An 18,764-nucleotide genomic window follows, 5' to 3' on the forward strand; every position below is an offset into this window, starting at 1 on the left:
TTCTGTGAAATGTCTGTACTTATTCAGCTAACAAAATACCCCACTTGGAATAAATCAAACCATACTTATAACTTGGATGTGTGTGTTCGCATGCACACGTGCGTGCGTGCGTGCATGCGTGTTTTGCTGGTCCTGGTCCTTGAACTTAGGACCTGGGCACTGTTACTGAACCTCTTTGTGCTCAAGACTAGTGCTCTATTACTTCAGCCACAGCACTACTTCAAGCTTTTTCTGAGTAGTTCATTAGAGATTGTAACAATCTCACAGACTTTCCTGCCTGAGATGGCTTAAACCATGATCCTCAGATCTCAGCCTTCTGAGTAGCTAGGATTGCAGATTACAGGCGTGAGCCACTGGTGCCCGGCTTGGATATAATTTATATATTGTCAATATACCACTATATTGTGGTTCCCTCAAAGTAAAAATGGCCTTTCTCCACAAATCTGAGTCAAAACAGTGTGAAAGCCTTACTTGTATTTAACTTGATGCTCTAATACTTGAAAGCAGAAAAACTTTATGTGATCATCACTGAAAAAAAGAACAAGAAAATCAATAAGAATACAAATTCAGAAAATAAAACAGGCAAAAGACTAATGAATAATGGCTGAGAAGTTTCTCCAACCAGATTTCTTAACTTGTCTTCTATTTACCAATCTCTTTTTTTTTTGGGGGGGGGGGGGAGATTGAGGGGCTGAACTCAGGGTCTGAGTGTTATTCTGAGTTTGTTTTTGTTTTTTTACTTAAGGCTAGTGTTCTACCACTTTGAGTCACAGCTCCGCTTCTAGTTTTCTGGTGTTTAAATAGAGATAAGAGTCTCTCAAGGGCTTTCCTGCTTGGGCTGGCTTCAAATCATGATGCTTAGATCTCAACCTTCTGAGTAGCTAGGATTACAGGTGTGAGCCACCAGCTTTTACCAATGTTTTTAATAAAAATTCAAATTCATTTGCTTAAAAGCTAAGAGAACTAGTTTGTGCAATATTTAATATTTCTATTAATCTGACAAGCAAAATAATATTTTTTTTAGCATGCTCCTTAAATGTAGTGCTCTGCAAATGGAAGACATTCATTCTAAATTCTAGAAGTTAAGGTACCTGGAACAATTTCTACATTTTATGGCAGAAAGATCAGGTCCAAAATAACAAATGATAAGCAGCAAGAGATTGATTGAGCCAAATCAAAGATGGTCACCCAAATCATATTCAAAATTTAAGTCTAGTCAGTTCTGTTGTAGCCACATCCAAAATTTCAGAGCCAGATGGACAGACCATTGCTAATACCTGAAAGTTTATACAGCACACTAAACTACAAATATTCTGCCCTTATAAAGGGAGTGCAAAAGTTAACACCCACCAAGTATCCACTCTTAATTATTTGTGAAGGTGTGATGCAGAGCTATAGTAGAGCCAGCTACAATCTCTGATAAAGTCACCTGCGTCCAACAATGTGCTCATTTATTCATAACAGTTTAGGCCATGCTTCGTCATAATATATTCTTTTGTTTTCTTAATGGAAACTAGTCCATGTGAGGATGAAGGTTATGTTAATTTAGACCACACAAATTAACCAAACAATTAGCAAAATTAATCATTAAATTTTTTTTAAGATAGGTAACCTTTTTTAAAAAAACCAATTATCAGTTCTAGTCAAAGGATAATAGAGAAGTTTTTATGGAAGTCTATTCTAGCTGGAATTTGCTGTCAGGTACACAACATGTATAGAGCAAAGGATAATTTTCCTGAAAAGTCAAATCTAGAAAGGCCCAATTATTAGCTCTATTTCTTACTCCTAAACTTAAAAATTACATTTAAAAATTACTCATTAAATTTAAAAATTTCCAAAAGGTAAATAATAAAGAGTTTTGGAGTCACTTCCAAATATAGGTAAAATTAACAGTCCAGCTATGTTCACAGCAATTTCAATTACTTTCGATGTCACATGAATTTTGCTTTAATTACCTATATGTCCTCTGAGCTAGGGCTTCTGCACACACCTGCCAGGCATCTGGGGAAATCTTTAACTGCTCAAAATAGGCCAGGGCCTGTAGGTTGAAAAAGAAACAAACACATTTGGAAGTTAATCTCAATGCCCAACTAGTGGTAAACAAAACACTTAGGAGATACAAATCAAGAATAAATTAGTGTCTGGCACCTGTTGCTCACTTCTGTAATCCTAGCTACTCAGGATGCTGAAATCTGAGGTTCGTGGTTCCAAGCCAGCCATGGCAAGAAAGTTGGTAAAACTCTTACCTCCAGTTAACCACCAGAAAACCAGAAGTGGTCAAGCCCCACAATGAACAAGCAAAAAAAAAAGGCGGGGGGGAGGGAGATGATATAATGTATTCATAAACTTTTTTGTTAAATGGCAACTCCTTTGTATAACTACTTAAAGATAATTTTAAAAAGAAAAAAGAAAGCCTTGAAAACTTCACTGGATCATTAAGGTCTCAAAGGAAAAATGTAAATGGCATATTATTAAGGTATATGTGATTATAAAAAGGTATATGAAGGGATTTTTTTTTACATTTAATAGTAAATCTATACTAAAGAGGTGTCACAAAAAATAAAATATATCATGTATGTGTGACTTATGGTTACACTGAGGAGTATTTCAAGTCTTCTCTTATATCATGTTAATTCCATAGCAAAAGAGATTAGAGTGGGTTACAACTGCAAGACAAAAGCTTTGGGAACAAATCAAGTAGTTGAAAAAGTAAAAGCTTAGGAATGGTTCTCCTCCCTGTTTATTAATCAGAACTAAAAAGACTATGGTAGTTGGGCATCAGTGGTTCTAGCTTCTTGGGAGGATGAGATCTGACAATCATGGTTTGAAGCTAACCCCCAGAAGGAAAGTCAATGATACTCTTATCTCCAACTAACAACCAAAAAGCCAAAAGTGGAGCTATGGCTCAAGTGGTAGAGCACTGGCCTTAACCAGTAAAACTCAAGGACAGTGCCCTGGCCCAGCATTCAAGCCTCAGTACTGGCATAAAGAGCCGATAAGCTCTCAAATGGAGTAGCATATATATGGCCTCTAGAAAACTAAATTGGGAAGTATTCATTCTATTCTTTTCCAGTAGCATGTACCACGAAATGCAGAATTCACATATGACAATAGGCAAATAGTAGAGTAACCATAACTTGTAAAATGCATCTTACAGTCATGACTTTCAGAAAAGTAATAGATGACTCAAGCAGTTATATATTGATACAGACTTCAAGTAGAAGGAACATTACAGAAATCCAAATTCAATTAGCATTTCTTATTGTTATAATGCTGTTCACAGCATTTAATTGTTATATACAACCATTAATGATTAAGTCAATCTAACAATCCTGATTAACAATTTAAAAAATGAAATAGTATAGAAAACCTACAGGCATTGCAGGCCTATATAACCTGCCTGACAATGAAATAGGGGTAGGGGACTACAAAAGAATAAGGAAATAAGGGACTGAAAATCTTGGAAGTCACAACCTTAAAGGAAAACAGGAGACCCATCGATCAGACAGCCATCTTCAAGGACACCAATTCTCCCGGTTCAAGCCCAGGCTAAGAGGACTGAGATGGGCTAAAGTGCTGTCTTCCTGGGGCTAGGACTATACCATATTCTCTTTCATCATTTTTACTTATGTTTTTATGTTGGTTGAATTCTTCTCTTGTCAGATACAATGACCAAGGTTGTTTACCTGTCCTAAACTTCTGGCAATATATTTGGTAGTTTGTCCAGGAAGTTAAGAACTCATCAAATGATTAGTTATCTAGCAAAAATAGTATTTTATGTAATTTGTTTTAGTTATGTATGTGTATGCTTGTGGGGGGTACATATAAATAGGGTCAAGATGCAATGTTTTTTCCTTTGGGTTAGAAATATATAGGTGACAGTTGCCTGAATTACCTGAATTTATAAACGAGGGAGTGAATTTTCATATGTGGTTCAGTGGCTGGTCCACTGATAGAGGACTGGTAAAATAAAGCTGATCATATGAATATTACCAAAAACTATCCTGACCATAAATATGATATAACAAGAAATCTATTTAGGATTTGCTCCATCCCTCTCCTACTCAGCTCAGAACTCTTAAAACTCATAGAATTTCCAGAATAATAGGACTCTCTTTCGTTATTTATAATGAGCCTCTGTAGCTCACCAGAATTCCCACATGTGATTTAGGGAGGAGCTGCCAGATAGCCTCTTAATTGGGTTGGGTATCAAAAAACTAAGTGATTTAAGATTTGAAAATATTAGCCCCAGACTTTAAGTGAAAGCTGAAGTTTTTTTTTAAGAAAATAAATAAAAAGCTCCACTTTTAAACCCAAGTTTTTGTTCTTTGAACCTATATTACTAGCATTAAAAAAAGATTCTGTGGCAATGATGGAGAAAAATTAGTTTTTGCTACCCATACTTTTTCTCTACATTTAAATAACACAGCTCAGCTACATTTACTAAAACTGAGGGAGAAATGAACAACTGATGTAAGATAGCCCTAATCTTCCACCAATCTAGTAAGCTCCCACTATTGCTGAAGTATAGTATTTTGTGCTATCAGAATTCACTTTTCCTTGATTCTTTTTCACCTTCATTGATCCTATTGGCTTAACAGGTTGGTTTTAAAAGATGTATATTGGGGCTGGGAATATGGGAATATGCCTATTGGTAGAGCGCTTGCCTGGTATACCTGAAGCCGTGGGTTCGATTCCTCAGCACCACATATATAAAAATGCCCGAAGTGGTACTGTGGCTCAAGTGGTAGAATGCTAGCCTTGAGCAAAAAGAAGCCAGGGACAGTGCTCAGGCCCTAAGCATAAGCTCCAGGACAGGCAAAAAAAAAATTGTAAATTAAGCAATTAAGCCTGGATGTTGGACAACCTTTTAAACAAAAACACCAACTTCTGTATTAAAATTACATTGATTTTACTTTTCTGAAGTAAAAGAAACTCCTAATACCTTTTTTTTTTTCCTTTTGGCCAGTTCTGGGGCTTAATTAAACACAGGGCCTGAGCTCTGTCCCTGACTTCTTTTTGCTCAAGGCTAGCACTCTACCACTTGAGCCACAGCTCCACTTCTGGCTTTTTCTGTTTATGTGGTACTCAGGAATCGAACCAAGGGCTTCATGCATGCTAGGCAAGCACTTTACCCCTAAGCTACATTCCCAACCTTCATAATACCTTAAAAAAAAAATCTGTTGAATGCTGGAATTTTCTATTAAAAATAACTACAGTTGGGCACCACTGGCTCTGTAATCCTACTAGGGAGGCTAAGATCTAAGAACTGCTGTTCAAAAACCAGACTGATCAGGGAAAATTCTGAGACTCTTATCTCCAAAAACTATTTTTAAAAAAGCTGGAAATAGCACTGTGGTTCCAAGCACTAGAGCAACAGCCTTGAACACAAAAGCTCAGAGTCAGTTCCCAGATCTTGAGTTCAAGCCTCAGGAATGACACCAAAAACAAACTAAAAAGCTAAGGGTGGGGGTAGGAATGTGGCTTAGGGGTAGAGTGCCTGCCTAGCATGCATGAAGCCTTGGATTCAATTCCTCAGCACCACATAAACAGAAAAGGCTGGAAGTGGTGCTGTGGCTCAAGTGGTAGAGTGCTAGCCTTGAGCAAAAAGAAGCCAGGGACAGTGCCCAGTCCCTGAGTTCAAGCTCCAGAACTGGCAAAAAACAACAACAAAAAACCCCACAAAAACACAAAAAACCCTGGGTGTGGGTAGTTCATTGCTAGCTACTGTAGAGATTGAGTTCTGGGAATTGCAGTTCAAAGCCAGCCTCGAAGGAAAGCATGTTATTTCTGCTAGACTACACTGCCAAAATAACTAGCAAAAAGCATTGCTTGAAGTGTAACTCAAGTACCACCAAAAAAAGCCCTACGAAACAGATACAAATAAAATATTATAGGTTTCAAAAAGAGTACCTTAAAAAACTGGGAAGGGGGGCTGGGGATATGGCCTAGTGCAAGAGTGCTTGCCTCGTATACATGAGGCCCTGGGTTCAATTCCCCAGCACCACATATACAGAAAAGGGCCAGAGGTGGCGCTGTGGCTCAAGTGGCAGAGTGTTAAGCACCTTGAGCAAAAAGAAGCCATGGACAGTGCTCAGGCCCTGAGTCCAAGCCCCAGGACTGGCCAAAAAAACAAACAAACCAAAAAAAAAAACCAGGGAAGGCTATCGAATAACTTGAAATAGACAACAGCTTTTAATTACAATATACACACCAAACTAATGCTTCAACTAGTTTGAAGATAGGTAGTTTAAACACTTATCAAAAATAAATTTTTGTTTATACAAAGATAGGAGTTTTTAATGCTTTTTTATATCTTAACTAGTATGATAACTGTCTTGTACTACCTGGCCAGTCACTTAAGCCTCAATTCCAGTTATTGCCCATCTCTGGAGGGCTAGTTACTTATTTAACAGCAGACGCAGGTACCTAAGTCACTTTTTGCTTTCAAGCAGGAAAAAAAAAAAAAACAGTTATAAATCTGGGGGGATTATTAACTTCATTTAGCTCATTTTTTTTTTTTTAATGCTGGGAATGTGGCTTATTGGTAGATTGCTGGCCTAGCATGCATAAAGCCCTGGGTTTGATTCCTCAGTACCACAAACAGAAAAAGCTGGAAATGGCTCTGTGGCTGGAGTGGTAGAGTGCTAGCCTTGAGCAAAAGCGCTCAGGGTCAGTGCCCAGGCCCTGAGTTCAAGCCCCAGGACTGTGGGAAAAACACCTCTCCTTTATTATGAGAAATAGAGAGAAAAGAGAGAAAATGCCTCTTCTTTCTCTTATCCTATATTTTAGAGTACTTGTGTTTAAAATTTTATCAGTTTTGTTTCTTAGATTCTTCTTTTACCATTTATAGTTATGATTATAGTTGTAGGCTATATTGTTTACATTTATCCTAATATCTGCTAATAGATTCCTTGTCATGTAGTCATTTTATATAACTTAAGACATGGCATGAAATGCCATGTCAGAAATGCCTATCTCTATATCTGCCTGGATAACACAAGGATCAATCTTCTATAAACCAAGCCAAGCAACAGAATAAAATATGTATGTGTATAACTGTTGAAAGTTCCTTAAACAACCCTGTTACAATCTGTAAATAATTAGAAACAAAGTGTTACACAAAAACCTGCCTCAAATCATGTGATTTAAGTACTATGGCTCAGCTAAGTAAGCCCAAAATAAATCACACTTGTTTTTGTATTCAGAATATACTTACTTTGTTTGTCTCTATTCATTTCCACCCAAATCAGAACTATTTTGTTACGTTTTTTATTCAGAGCCTCTACTGCATATTTAACATGTTTTTAAAATGACTAAACAGACTAACTTACCCTTTGTCTAAAGTTTGAATCAGCATTTGGATTCAGCCCTAAAAGAGCCTGTTCATCCATCCCTGCTGTTATTCTTGAAGTTTTCTGATTACAGCTGTCTTGCCCTCTGATCCCACAGAAGAATCCACAAACATCTGCACATAAAAAGGGGAGAAATACAACAAACAAAATAAATGCTTACCCAAAATGTAAGTGGTGAAAATATACAGATGCTTAAGTGCCTAAACAAACAAAACAACAAAAATATCTCTTGAAATTCACTCAAATTACAAGTAACAGAACCTAAGTTTCAGATAAGACTCCCTGAAGGTGTGGCTCAAGTAGTAGAATTCCACTGTTAGCAAAAAAAGTTAAAGCCAGGCTCCAAGTTCAATCCGCAGTACCAGGTATGCACATGTACATGCACCCATGTGAGGCTTGAACTCAAAGGCCTGGCATGCTTCCCTTGATTTTTCTGTTAAAGGCTGGCACTCTACCACTTGAGCCACAGCTCCATTTCCAGTCTTTTGCTGGTTAGTTGGAGACAAGAATCTTCCTGCCTAGGCTGTTCCAACAGAGATCCTCATCTCTGACTCCTAAGTAACTAGGATTATAGGTGTGAGCCACCAGTGCTTAGCTTCTAATGTATAATTAAAATCAGCTGTGAAAGGCACCTTAGTTGTTGATAGAATGTATGTTTACTTGAGCTAACATGGAACAAAATACAAAATGATGTGAAAATTGCAGTCTCTGGAAGACTGCATTGAGGTAGGGATACTAGGCCTTTTTATTTCCATTACAAGGCTGTGGGTCTTTTTGCTTTTAAAACTAAAAAGAACCTAAAAGGGGGTGGGGGGAGGAAGTTGTGCAGTTTTAGGCAAGGCCAGGAGGCCAGAATCATATCAGACCCAGGTTATAGGATCTGGACATTCTCCCATTTTTACTGGGCCTATTGGAAACAAATGATAAACCAGTATATGGGCTGAGAGTCTTGAAAGCTCAGCCTATTCTCTTACCAATCACAGCATACTATGTGCAAAGAAAATGGAACTCCCTTTGCCCTCAATGCCCTTGTGACCATACTGCTTTTGAGTATAATTCTTCACCATTCAGCCCTCTCTCCCCTCCAGCATAGGATGCAGTACTGCATCATGAGCAGTTCTCCAGTGGCATTCTGCCTTTCATCTTTGCACACACTGCTCTTTTCAGTCACTTGGTTAACCCTTGTTTGTCCTTCCACATTCAACTTAGAGGTTATCTTTTTCAAGAATACTTCTTTGACCCTCATTGTCCAGCCCTCCCAAACTGGAATAGGTACCTCTACTAAGTCACTGCATGCTAGTTTTTCTCATTAACTTTAAAGGGCAAGGATTGTCCTCATTATGTTCCTAGGAGATAGAACACAGGTTTCAGACTTTATATTCACATCTTGTCATTTAAGAAAAAATTGGGGCCACATGAACTTCACAAACACTTTTTCCTATGAAATAGGAAAAAAGACCATCTACCATAAAAAGGGTCTCATTGATACAAAGTGTCCAGGACAAGCCTGGCACATAGATTACTGAGAAGCAAGGACACAGGAGATAGAAACTACTTAGATCATCCTTAAACTAGGAAATTAATATTTGGAATAGTTGAGAAAACAAAATGTTCTCTCCACTGGCCATGAATGGCAAGGAAACCTGGTTACCATCCATGGCAAAATGGAAGCAAAAACAATTTCAGAATTTCTGTGAATCCAGAGCAAGTAGTCTTGTACATACCGTAGTCTTCCTTTAAGTTGCTATGACTTTAGGGAAAACTGTTTAGGTTTGGTCATATTGCTCTGATCCTATCAAGAAAAAGGGTCCTATGGAAAAGCAGGGCCAATCATTATCTTAAGGAAACAAACTTGTTACAGTTGTCAGCAGAGAAGGAATTCTCCAGAAAAGGCATTAAAGTAATCAATATAGTAGGGGAAAAGTACCCAAGTGTGAGCAACAAGCGAAAAGTTACACCGGGAGTAAAAATGTAACAACATTGCCAGTAAAAGATTGGTTATGAACACATAGTATTCTAACAGGATATTTGATATTTCCGTGCGGGATTAAACATTTGTTACAATATGGCACACAATTACAGGTCTTGCAAAGGTGGAAAGGCGAGGACAACAACGTACTTAAAATATATTAAGCCCAACTTTTCCAGGGGAGCGACTAAGTCAACAATCAAAAGATTTGGAAAATTCCTCCACACCCACTAAAGGCTTTCCAGCCTTTGAACATCACGCTGACAAGTCGCTTTAATAAAACGTAACTTCCCCGGTAACAACTAATTAACGCTCTGCAAAAGTACTCGTTTTTCTGGTTACAGGGAAGCAGCAGGCTTCTCTGCTCCAGAAGGATGGTGAGGAGGGAACGAGAAGAAATAGAGAAACTGCACGGGCAATTTACTAGCCAGAAATAATACTCTCTCTCTCTCTTTTTGTCCCAGGGTGGGGAGTGAATCAAGTTCGACGTCTCTACAATTGAAAGCAGCGATAGGCACTCTATCATAAAAAGGGTCGGGAGCGTGGCAAAGTGCTGCAGACCCTCTAGGGCTCGTACTCCCCCCACCCCCAAACTTAGCCCAGATCCCTCCCTCAACGAAGCCTCGTGGCAACCCGAGTGATGAAACACCAGGCAACTGGCGGCCACGCACTCCGGACGCGCTCCACGACGGCGGCCGGAGCCCGCACCCACCAGCCTCGGCTGCCCAGCCCAGCGATGCCCCGCCAACGAAGGGACCCCGGGCCAGCAGCCTTCCCAGGAGTCGGGGCTCCCTTGGGCTAGTCGTGTCCGGCCAACTTCTTTGCAGCTCCGCGTGAACGGACCGAGCCCGGTCCCGGTCCCAGGTCCCGCCGCCCCCACCCGAGCGAGCTCCAGTCACCTTCCCTATCACTCCATCGCTGCTCCCCGCCGGCGCTCCCCCGGGCCCGTCAGCAGAGCGAAGCGGGGAGCGCGGCCGTCGTCCCCGTCGCCGTAGTCCTCCTCCACGGCCGGCAACGCTCAAGCCGGAGACCGAGCGGGCCAGGGCCGCGCGCCGCTCCGCGTCCCCTGGCGCCTTCTCCTGCGTGGCGCGGAGCGGGCAGGCTCACCCAGCAGGCGGGCGGGGTCGGGGCCCCCGGGAAGGGAGAGAGGCGCGAGCGAGGGCCAGCTAATACCGCCGCCACCGTCGTCGTCGCTGAGTCAGCGCGAAGCGCGCACCCCGCGTCGGTGCCGCGCGGACCAGCTCCGGCAGCCTCATGGAGAGTGCGGACGGCCGCCCCGCGGGCTGAGGGGGGAGGGGGGGAGGAGAACCGGAGCCTACAACTCCCAGAATGCCACGGGCAGGCGGCGCTTCCGGGGGCCGGGCTCACATGCGCTCCCTGGACCTCGCGGAGGGGCGTGGCCTCCGGATCTGTGGCGGTGCATGCTGGGATGGGGTATCCGTCGGCCAATCACTTCCAGGCCCCTCGGGGTGGCTTCCAGTTCCCTCCCCGCATCCCCCCACCCTGCTCTGGCAGTGGGGTCTGGTTGGCTCTGGCATTCCAGAAAGACTCCATCAGGTGGTGAATAGGGTGGAGTGCTGGGTGCAAGAGCTGGAGATGACGTTCACATCACGTGGGAGTCACCGTATTCCTTTTCTGTGCTTCCACGTGTCTCATCTCAGAGAATGGAGGATCTGAGTGCAGACAGTTTTAAAATTCCACTTTAAACATCCTAATGTTTTGTTCATGAAGAAGAGGGCCTACTCCTAGGTTTCATTGGCATTGTTTTGTCCCATTTATTCAGTCTGTTTAAAAGTTTGTTAATGCTGCACTTGAGGCAGCATAGGCTCCAGCTGCCAAGATTTGCATCTCAAGCCCACTTGCCCCTTAGTGTCGCTGACCTGGCAGATCACTAAGTCTATTTCAGTGCAGCCATGAGTGAGTGGAATAGTACCAACCTCAGAGGGTTGTTGCACTATTAATGCATGTGATTGGCATACAACAGGTGCTCAATATTTTGGATTTTTTTTTCCATCTTGAACTTAGCCTGGGCACTTAGCTTCTTTTTTTTCTCAAGGCTAGCACTCTAATACTTGAGCCACAGCTCCACTTCTGGCTTTTTCTGTTTATTGAGTAGGCAGAGACCAGAGGCTTCGTGCCTGCTGGGCAAGCAGTAAGCCACATTTCCAGTCCTTAGGATTCTTAGTTGAGGAGCTGGGAATATGGCCTAGTGGTAAAGTGTTTTTCTCCTATACATGAAGCCCTGGATTCGATTCCATATACATAGAAAAAGCCGGAAGTGGCGCTGTGGCTCAAGTGGTAGAGTGCTAGCCCAGAGCAAAAAGAAGCCAGGAACAGTGCTCAGGCCCTGAGTTCAAGCCCCAGGACTGGCAAAATAAAATAAAAAGCCACATTCCCAACTCTATATTTTTAGATTTACTTTATGGTAGTACTGGAATTTGAACTCAGGGCCTTTTTTTTTTTTTTTTTTTTGCCAGGCAGGCACTCTAATACAAGAGACACATACCCCCAACCCCTGTCTGCTTTTGTTACTTTTTAGGTAGGGCTTCACGTTTGTGTATTGGGTAGTCTTGGAATATGATCCTCCTATCCACACTTCCTAAAAAGCTGCAATCACAGATATATACCAGCAGTGGAGATTTTGTCTCAATAACTTTTTGCTCTGAATGGATTTGAACTGCGATTCTTCAGAGCCCACCCTCCTAAGTAATTGGGATTATTGGTGTGAGTCCCTGTGTTTGGCCCACGTCTGTTTTGTGTGTGTGTGTGTGTTGTGTGTGTGTGTGTTTGGGTGGGGAAAGAGTACTGCAGTTTGACCTGAGAAATTTGCACTTGCTATTTAGGTATTCTACCACCTGAGCCATTTCTTGCCTTATCATCATTTTCTTTTTTGCCAGTCCTGGGGCTTGAACTCAGGACCTGGGCACTGTCCCTGAGCTGCTTTTGTTTACTTTACCACTTGAGCCACAGTGCCACTTCCAGTTTTTTCTGTTTATGTGGTACTGAGGAATCAAACCCAGGGTTTCACATGTTCTAGGCGAGTACTCTACCACTATGCCACATTTCCAGCCCTTATCATCATTTTAAAACTAAACCAACTTGGTTAAGTGAGTGGGAAACTAGAATCCTGGACTCTTGATTAGGAATTTCTTGTCTATAGTGTAAAGTCCACTTGCCCCCTCCTTGCAGATGCCTCCCCCCAGGGCTGTTTATGTCTGCACCGAGTACCTGGTTACCTAGGTAACTGGAACACATGGAGGCAGTTACCTCCCCCTTCTCTGAGGTCACATCCACCATACCTTTCCTTGGATTCACACTATGCTTGACTTCTAGACTTCTAACTCTACACTATTGTTTCTTTTGCTTCTTTCTTTCTTTTTTTATTTTTTTTTTGGCCAGTCCTGGGCCTTGGACTCAGGGCCTGAGCACTGTCCCTGGCTTCTTCCCGCTCAAGGCTAGCACTCCGCCACTTGAGCCACAGCGCCGCTTCTGGCCGTTTTCTGTATATGTGGTGCTGGGGAATCGAACCTAGGGCCTCGTGTATCCGAGGCAGGCACTCTTGCCACTAGGCTATATCCCCAGCCCGCTTCTTTCTTTCTTTCTTTCTTTTTTTTGGGGGGGGGCGTGTCATGGGACTTGAACTCAGGGACTGGGCCCTGTTCCTGAGTTTTTTCACTCAAGGCTAGCACTCTACCATTTTGAGCCATAGCACCACTTCTGGTTTTCTAGTTGTTAACTGGTGATTAGAGTCTCATGGACTTACCTGCCAGGCTGGCTTTGAACCAAGATCCTCAGATCTCAGCCTCTTAAGTAGCTAGGATTACAGGTGTGAGCCACCAGCTCCCGGCTAATATTTTTTCTTTATGGCTGAATAATATTCCTTGTTATATAGGTACTATCTTTCTCTATTCATTGGTTGTGGGAGCATCTTGGCTGATTCCATGGTTTGCTACTGGGTACAAAGTTGTAATAAATAGGTATGCAGGTATCTTTCTTGTATCTTGATTTAAACTCCTGTTGTTATATGCCCAAGACTGCTATGGTAAGACCTTAGGGTAAATCTGTATTTCATTTTTGAGGATTCTCTGTAATGGTTTCAACAATGATTGCATTCCCAACTACCATCTATGAAGGGAGGGGAAGGTTCCTGTCCCCACTCCCCCTTCCCCCAGCATTTGTTATTTGTGCCATCTGGCTGAAGTGAAATGGAATCCTAGTATACTTTGGGTTTTTTGTGTGTTTGTTTTGGTTGGTCAAGGGTCTTGACCTCTGGGCCTGGGGTTTGCCCTGGAGCTCTTTTTGCTCTCTACCACTTTGAGCCAAAGGGCCACTTCGGTTTTCTGGTGATTAATAAGTCTCAGGGGCTTGCTTTAGCTGGCTGAACTGTGATTCTCGGATCTCAGGGACCTGAGTAGCTAGGATTACAGGCATGAGACACCAGTGCCTGGCTTTATTATAGTTTTGATTAGCATTTCCTATATAGCCAAAGATGTTGAATTTTTCTTCACGTATTTGTTAGCTATTTGTCTTTTTTTCTGAGAACTAGCAGTTCAATTTTATTATTATTTTTTTGCCAGTCTTGGGGCTTGAACTCAGGGCCTGGACACTGACCCTAAGTTTGTTTTGCTCAAGGCTAATACCACTGAGCCACAGTGCCACTTCCAGCTTTATCTGTTTGTGTGGTACTGAGGAATCGAACCAGGGCTTTGTGCACACTAGGCAAGCACTGTACCACTAGACCACATTCCCAGCCCAGTTATTTGTTCTTATACTGCTTATTTTTTTGGTGTTGGTATCAAAGTTTTGAAATCAAGGCCTCTCACTTGCTAGACCAGCACTCTACTACCTGAACCATGTCTCCAGCCTGCTTTTTGCTGGTTATTTTGGAGATAGTCAAGAAAACTTTTCAGCCCAGGCTGGCCCCAAACTACAATCCTCCAAATCTCAGCCAATACCGGGTTTTTAATTTTTTAAGCTCTTTATGTAATTTGGATATTAATTCTTTATCTAGTGTATAGCTGGCAACAATTTTCTCTTTTCTGTAGATGTCTCATAATTCTGGTAATTGTTTCTTTGGCTGTGCAGAAACTTTTCTTTTTACTGGGTCTGGGGTTTGAACTCTTTGCCTGGACTCTGTCCCTGAGCTTCTTTTGCTCAAGGCTAGTGCTGTACTGTTTGAGCCACAGTGCCACTTCCAGATTTTTCTGAGCAGTTTTACTGGAGATAAGTCTTGAGTACTTTCATGCCTGCGCTGGCTATGAACTGGATCCTCAGATCTTAGCCCCCTGAGTAGATAGGATTACAGGTGTAAGCCACCAGTGCAATCTTACTTATCCAATCTTGCTATTTTCTGAGCAGTTGGGAGTCTTCTTTGGCAAATAATTACCTATGTCTATATTTACACAATTTTCCTATAGTAGTTTTTGAGTTTCAGATGTTACACTTAAATCTTTCACCTATTTAGAGTTTTTCTACCAGATGAGAGATAGGAGTCTAGTTTTAGTCTTCTGCATATAAATAACCAAATTTCCCTATGTCATATATTGAAGAGGTTATCTTTTCTCCAGTGTATTAGTTTGGATGTGTGTGTGTGAGCGCGCGTGCGCGTGCGCATGCACACATGTGCATGTGTGTTCCAGTCCTGGGGTTTGAACTGAGGGCCTGGGCACTGTCCTTGATCCCTTGTGCTGAAGGCCAGCACTCTACCACTTGAGGCACTGCTCCACTTGCAGGGTTTTGGTGGTTATGTGGAGATAAGTGTCTAACAGACTTTCCTGCCCAGGCTAGCTTTGAACCATAATCTTTAGATCTGAGCCTCCTAAATAGCTAGGATTACAGGCAAGAACCACCAGAGTCTCGTTTCACTGGATTGTAAAAAAAAAAAAAAAAAAAAAAAAAAAATATATATATATATATATATATATATATATATACATGTGGTTGTAGCTGTGCGGTTTTATTTCTGAGAGTTCTATTCTATTGGTTTTTGTGTCTGTTTCGTGCTGGTATCATGATGTTTTTGTTATGACTGTGTGGTATAATTTGAAGTCTGGTACACTTCCTGGATTGATTTTTTTTTGCTCAGGATTACTTTGGTTATGAGGGGTATTTTATGCTTCAGTAAATTGTGTGTGTGTGTGTGTGTGTGAGAGAGAGAGAGAGAGAGAGAGAGAGAGAGAGAGAGAGAGAGAGAGAGAGAGAGAGAGAGAAACAGACAGACAGACAGACAGACAGGAGAGAGCACCAGGCCTGGCTTGGGTCTTGAACTCAGGGCATGGGTGCTACCCCTGAGCTTTTTTGCTCAAGGTTGGCGCTTTATCACTTAAGCCACAGCACAGCTCCACTTCTTGCTTTTTTTAATTCTTTGTAGATAAAAGTCTCACAGATTCCATCTCCTTACCTCCCTCCATTGAGCTGGCTTGGAACTTCAATCCTGAGATCTCAGCCTTCTGAGTAGCTAGGATTAAAGGCCTGAGCCACTGATGTCAGCACTTCTGTGAATTTTAAAATTGATTTCTCTTTCTGTGAAGAATGAAAGGATTTTTTTCATTTTTTTATTACCAGGTTTAAATTATTACATATGTTTCACAGTATACATTTTAACATTCACAATGATGAAAATTGTTGTTCTACTCCACATAGTTTACGAAGTCTATGAATTTTAACAATAAAATCACATTCTCCATTTCGAATGATATGTACATTATGTTCCTTTTGTTTAGCAACATGTTCCCCCCCTTCACTAATTCCTTCCTTCCCATTCCCACCCATGAGTTGCTTAGTTCCCTTTCATCAGTGTCCAATGTAGCAATGGTCCCCTCTACTATATTATTGTTGATGTTATGATTATTACTACACTCACACACACGTTCTACTCATTCTTTGTCCTCTTTTCTTTTTACTGTATTTTGTTTTCTTGAGACCTGTTTACTTTGTTCTATCTCTTTGCATTTTAATTATAACACCCGCATATCAGGGAGACCATACGCTGTTTTTCTCTCTGTTCTTGGCTTGTCTCACTCAGCATGGTTTGTTCTAGTTCCATCCATTTTCCAACAAATGCCATTATTTCGTCTTTTCTAATGGCACTGTAAAATTCCATTGTATATAGGTATCACATTTTTTAAAAATCCATTCATCTGTAGTGTGACATCTGGGTTGTTTCCATATTTTGGCTATTGTGAATAGTTCAGCAATGAACATGGAGGTGCAGATGTCCTTGTCTTATCCTGGTTCCTGTTGTTCAGGATAGGAGTGGTATGGCTGGGTCATAGGATATGTCTATGTTTAGTTTTTTGAGGAACCTCCAGACTGCTTTCCAGAGTGGTACTAGTTTGCATTCCCACCAGCAGTACAGTAGAGTTCCTCTTTCTCCACATCCCCGCCAACATTTGTTGTTGTCTGAGTTCAGAATATGGGCCATTCTTACTGTGGTAAGGCGGTGTCTTAGTGTTGTTTTTATGGACATTTATGGACATTTCCTTTATGGACAGGGATGTTAAACATTTCCTAATGTGTTTCTTTGCCATTTTTATTTCTTCTTCTGAAAAGTCTCTATTTAGTTTCTTTGCCCATTTAGTGATTAGTTTATTAGGTTTGGAAGTTGTTCGTTTCTTGAGCTCTTTGCGAATATATGATAGATATTAGGCCTTTGTTGCCTTGATGGTAAATATCTTTTCCCAGTTTGTTGGCTGTCTTTCTAGTTTAGTAGCAGTCTTTATCTGTGCAGAAACTTTTTATTTTAATATAGTCCCATTTGTTGAGTCTCTCTCCAATCTGTTGTGCCATGGAACTCTGTTCAGGAAGTTCCTGCCTGTGCCTATAAGTTCTAGTGTTTGTCTTACGCTGTCCTGCAGTACTTTCAGAGTTTCTGGTCTGATATTGAGGTCATTTTGACTTGATCTTAGTGCTTGGTGACAAGCTGGTGTCCACTTTATGACTCCCCAGTTCTCCCAGCTCCAATAGTTGAAAAGACAATGTTTTTTCCATTGTGTGTCTTTGGCAAGAATGAAAGGATATTGATGAGAAGTGTATTTGTGTCTGTAGATTTCTTTTTCTTTTTTTGCCAGTCCTGGGCCTTGGACTCAGGGCCTGAGCACTGTCCCTGGCTTCTTTTTGCTCAAGGCTAGCACCCTGCCACTTGAGCCACAGCGCCACTTCTGGTCATTTCTATATATGTGGTGCTGGGGAATCGAACCCAGGGCTTCATGTATATGAGGCAAGCACTCTTGCCACTAGGCCATATTCCCAGCTGTAGATTTATTGTCAGTAGTCATTTTCATGATATCAATTTTGCCAGTCCATAAGCATGGAAGGTCTTTCCATCTTTTTGTGTCTGTTTCCATCCTTTCCTTGTTTGACAACTTCTCTTTGTCTTCTTCATGGCACCCTTGCCTTGGCTTTCTCTCATCCTTCTCAAGACTGTGCTCTTAGTCATCTGGTTTTCTTTTGCTCACACTCTTCCTTCAGCAATGATCTATTTCAACACTCAGTACCATGACAAAGACGTCTAATTCTATACTTCTGGTTTAATATTCTGTGTTCCCACCTTACCTGCCCTCAGCTTTAACATGTCTGCAATGCTCTGAATGTCTGTGTACCACAGCTTTAACATGTCTGCAATGCTCTGAATGTCTGTGTACCTCCCAAATTCATATAGTGAAACCCTAATCCTACTGTGATGGCATTTGGAAGTGAAACTTTTGGAAAGTTAAGTTCTCTTTAAAAGTTGTCTTTAATAGAAGAGCCAAAGAGCTAGCTAGCTTGCCTGATGCCATGTAAGAATACAAGAATACCACCTTCTGCACACCAGAAAGTAGGCTCTTAGCAGACAAGACAACTTGCACTACTTTAGTGTTAGACTTATAGAGTATAAAACTCTAAACAATGAATGTTTGTTGTTTAAGGCTGTCTATGGTAGTTTGTTATCTATATTCTTTTGGTGGTACTAGGGTTTGAATTCAGGGTCTCATGCTTGCAAAGCAGGTGCTTTAACCACTGAGTCATGACTCTAGCCCCCTTTGCACGATTTATTTGAACTTAGGGCTTTGCTCTCATTTGTCTTTTTCACTAAAGATTAATGCTCTACCACTTGAGCCACACCTCCACTTCGGGTTCTTTTCAGGTTAACAGATGATGAGTCTCACTGGCTTTGGAACTCAATTCTCAGATCTCAGCCTCCCAAATCACTAAGATTATAAGAGTGATCCACCAGCATTCACAGACAGGAGGCCAGACCCTGTCTCACACAAGGTGGCCGAGTGTGCCTGACCATAATCTGCCTATTTGAGGCTTCCTGTGATAATTGCCATGACAGGAATGTACTGCCACACCCAGTTTTTTTCTGTTGTGATGGGAGTCTTGCAGATTCTTCTGCCTGGGTTGCCCCAGAATCACCATTCCCCCAATCTCAGCCCTCTCATGTTGCTTAGGGAGAGAGG

At 41.6% G+C, this 18,764-nt stretch overlaps 1 protein-coding gene across 2 annotated transcripts in view; it reads right to left on the reverse strand.

Annotated features, from left to right (window-relative positions):
• The window catches only part of Xpot (exportin for tRNA), a 41,579-nt gene extending 30,971 nt beyond the window's left edge, over positions 1 to 10,608 (reverse strand). Inside the window, exons 1-4 of one of the 2 annotated variants that reach the window (XM_048360306.1) lie at positions 10,229 to 10,608; positions 7,335 to 7,468; positions 1,956 to 2,038; positions 472 to 528 (exon numbers count right to left, since the gene is read on the reverse strand). In XM_048360306.1, coding sequence (XP_048216263.1) covers positions 472 to 528; positions 1,956 to 2,038; positions 7,335 to 7,394 — 200 coding nt within the window. In that variant the 5' untranslated portion in view covers positions 7,395 to 7,468; positions 10,229 to 10,608. Of the gene's footprint in view, positions 1 to 471; positions 529 to 1,955; positions 2,039 to 7,334; positions 7,469 to 10,223 lie in introns of both variants that reach the window. The other variant, XM_048360299.1, reaches the window with a different exon arrangement.
• Between the last annotated feature and the right edge of the window lie 8,156 nt (positions 10,609 to 18,764).

Source organism: Perognathus longimembris, chromosome 1 (assembly GCF_023159225.1).
Source record: "Perognathus longimembris pacificus isolate PPM17 chromosome 1, ASM2315922v1, whole genome shotgun sequence".
NCBI lineage: Eukaryota > Metazoa > Chordata > Mammalia > Rodentia > Heteromyidae > Perognathus > Perognathus longimembris.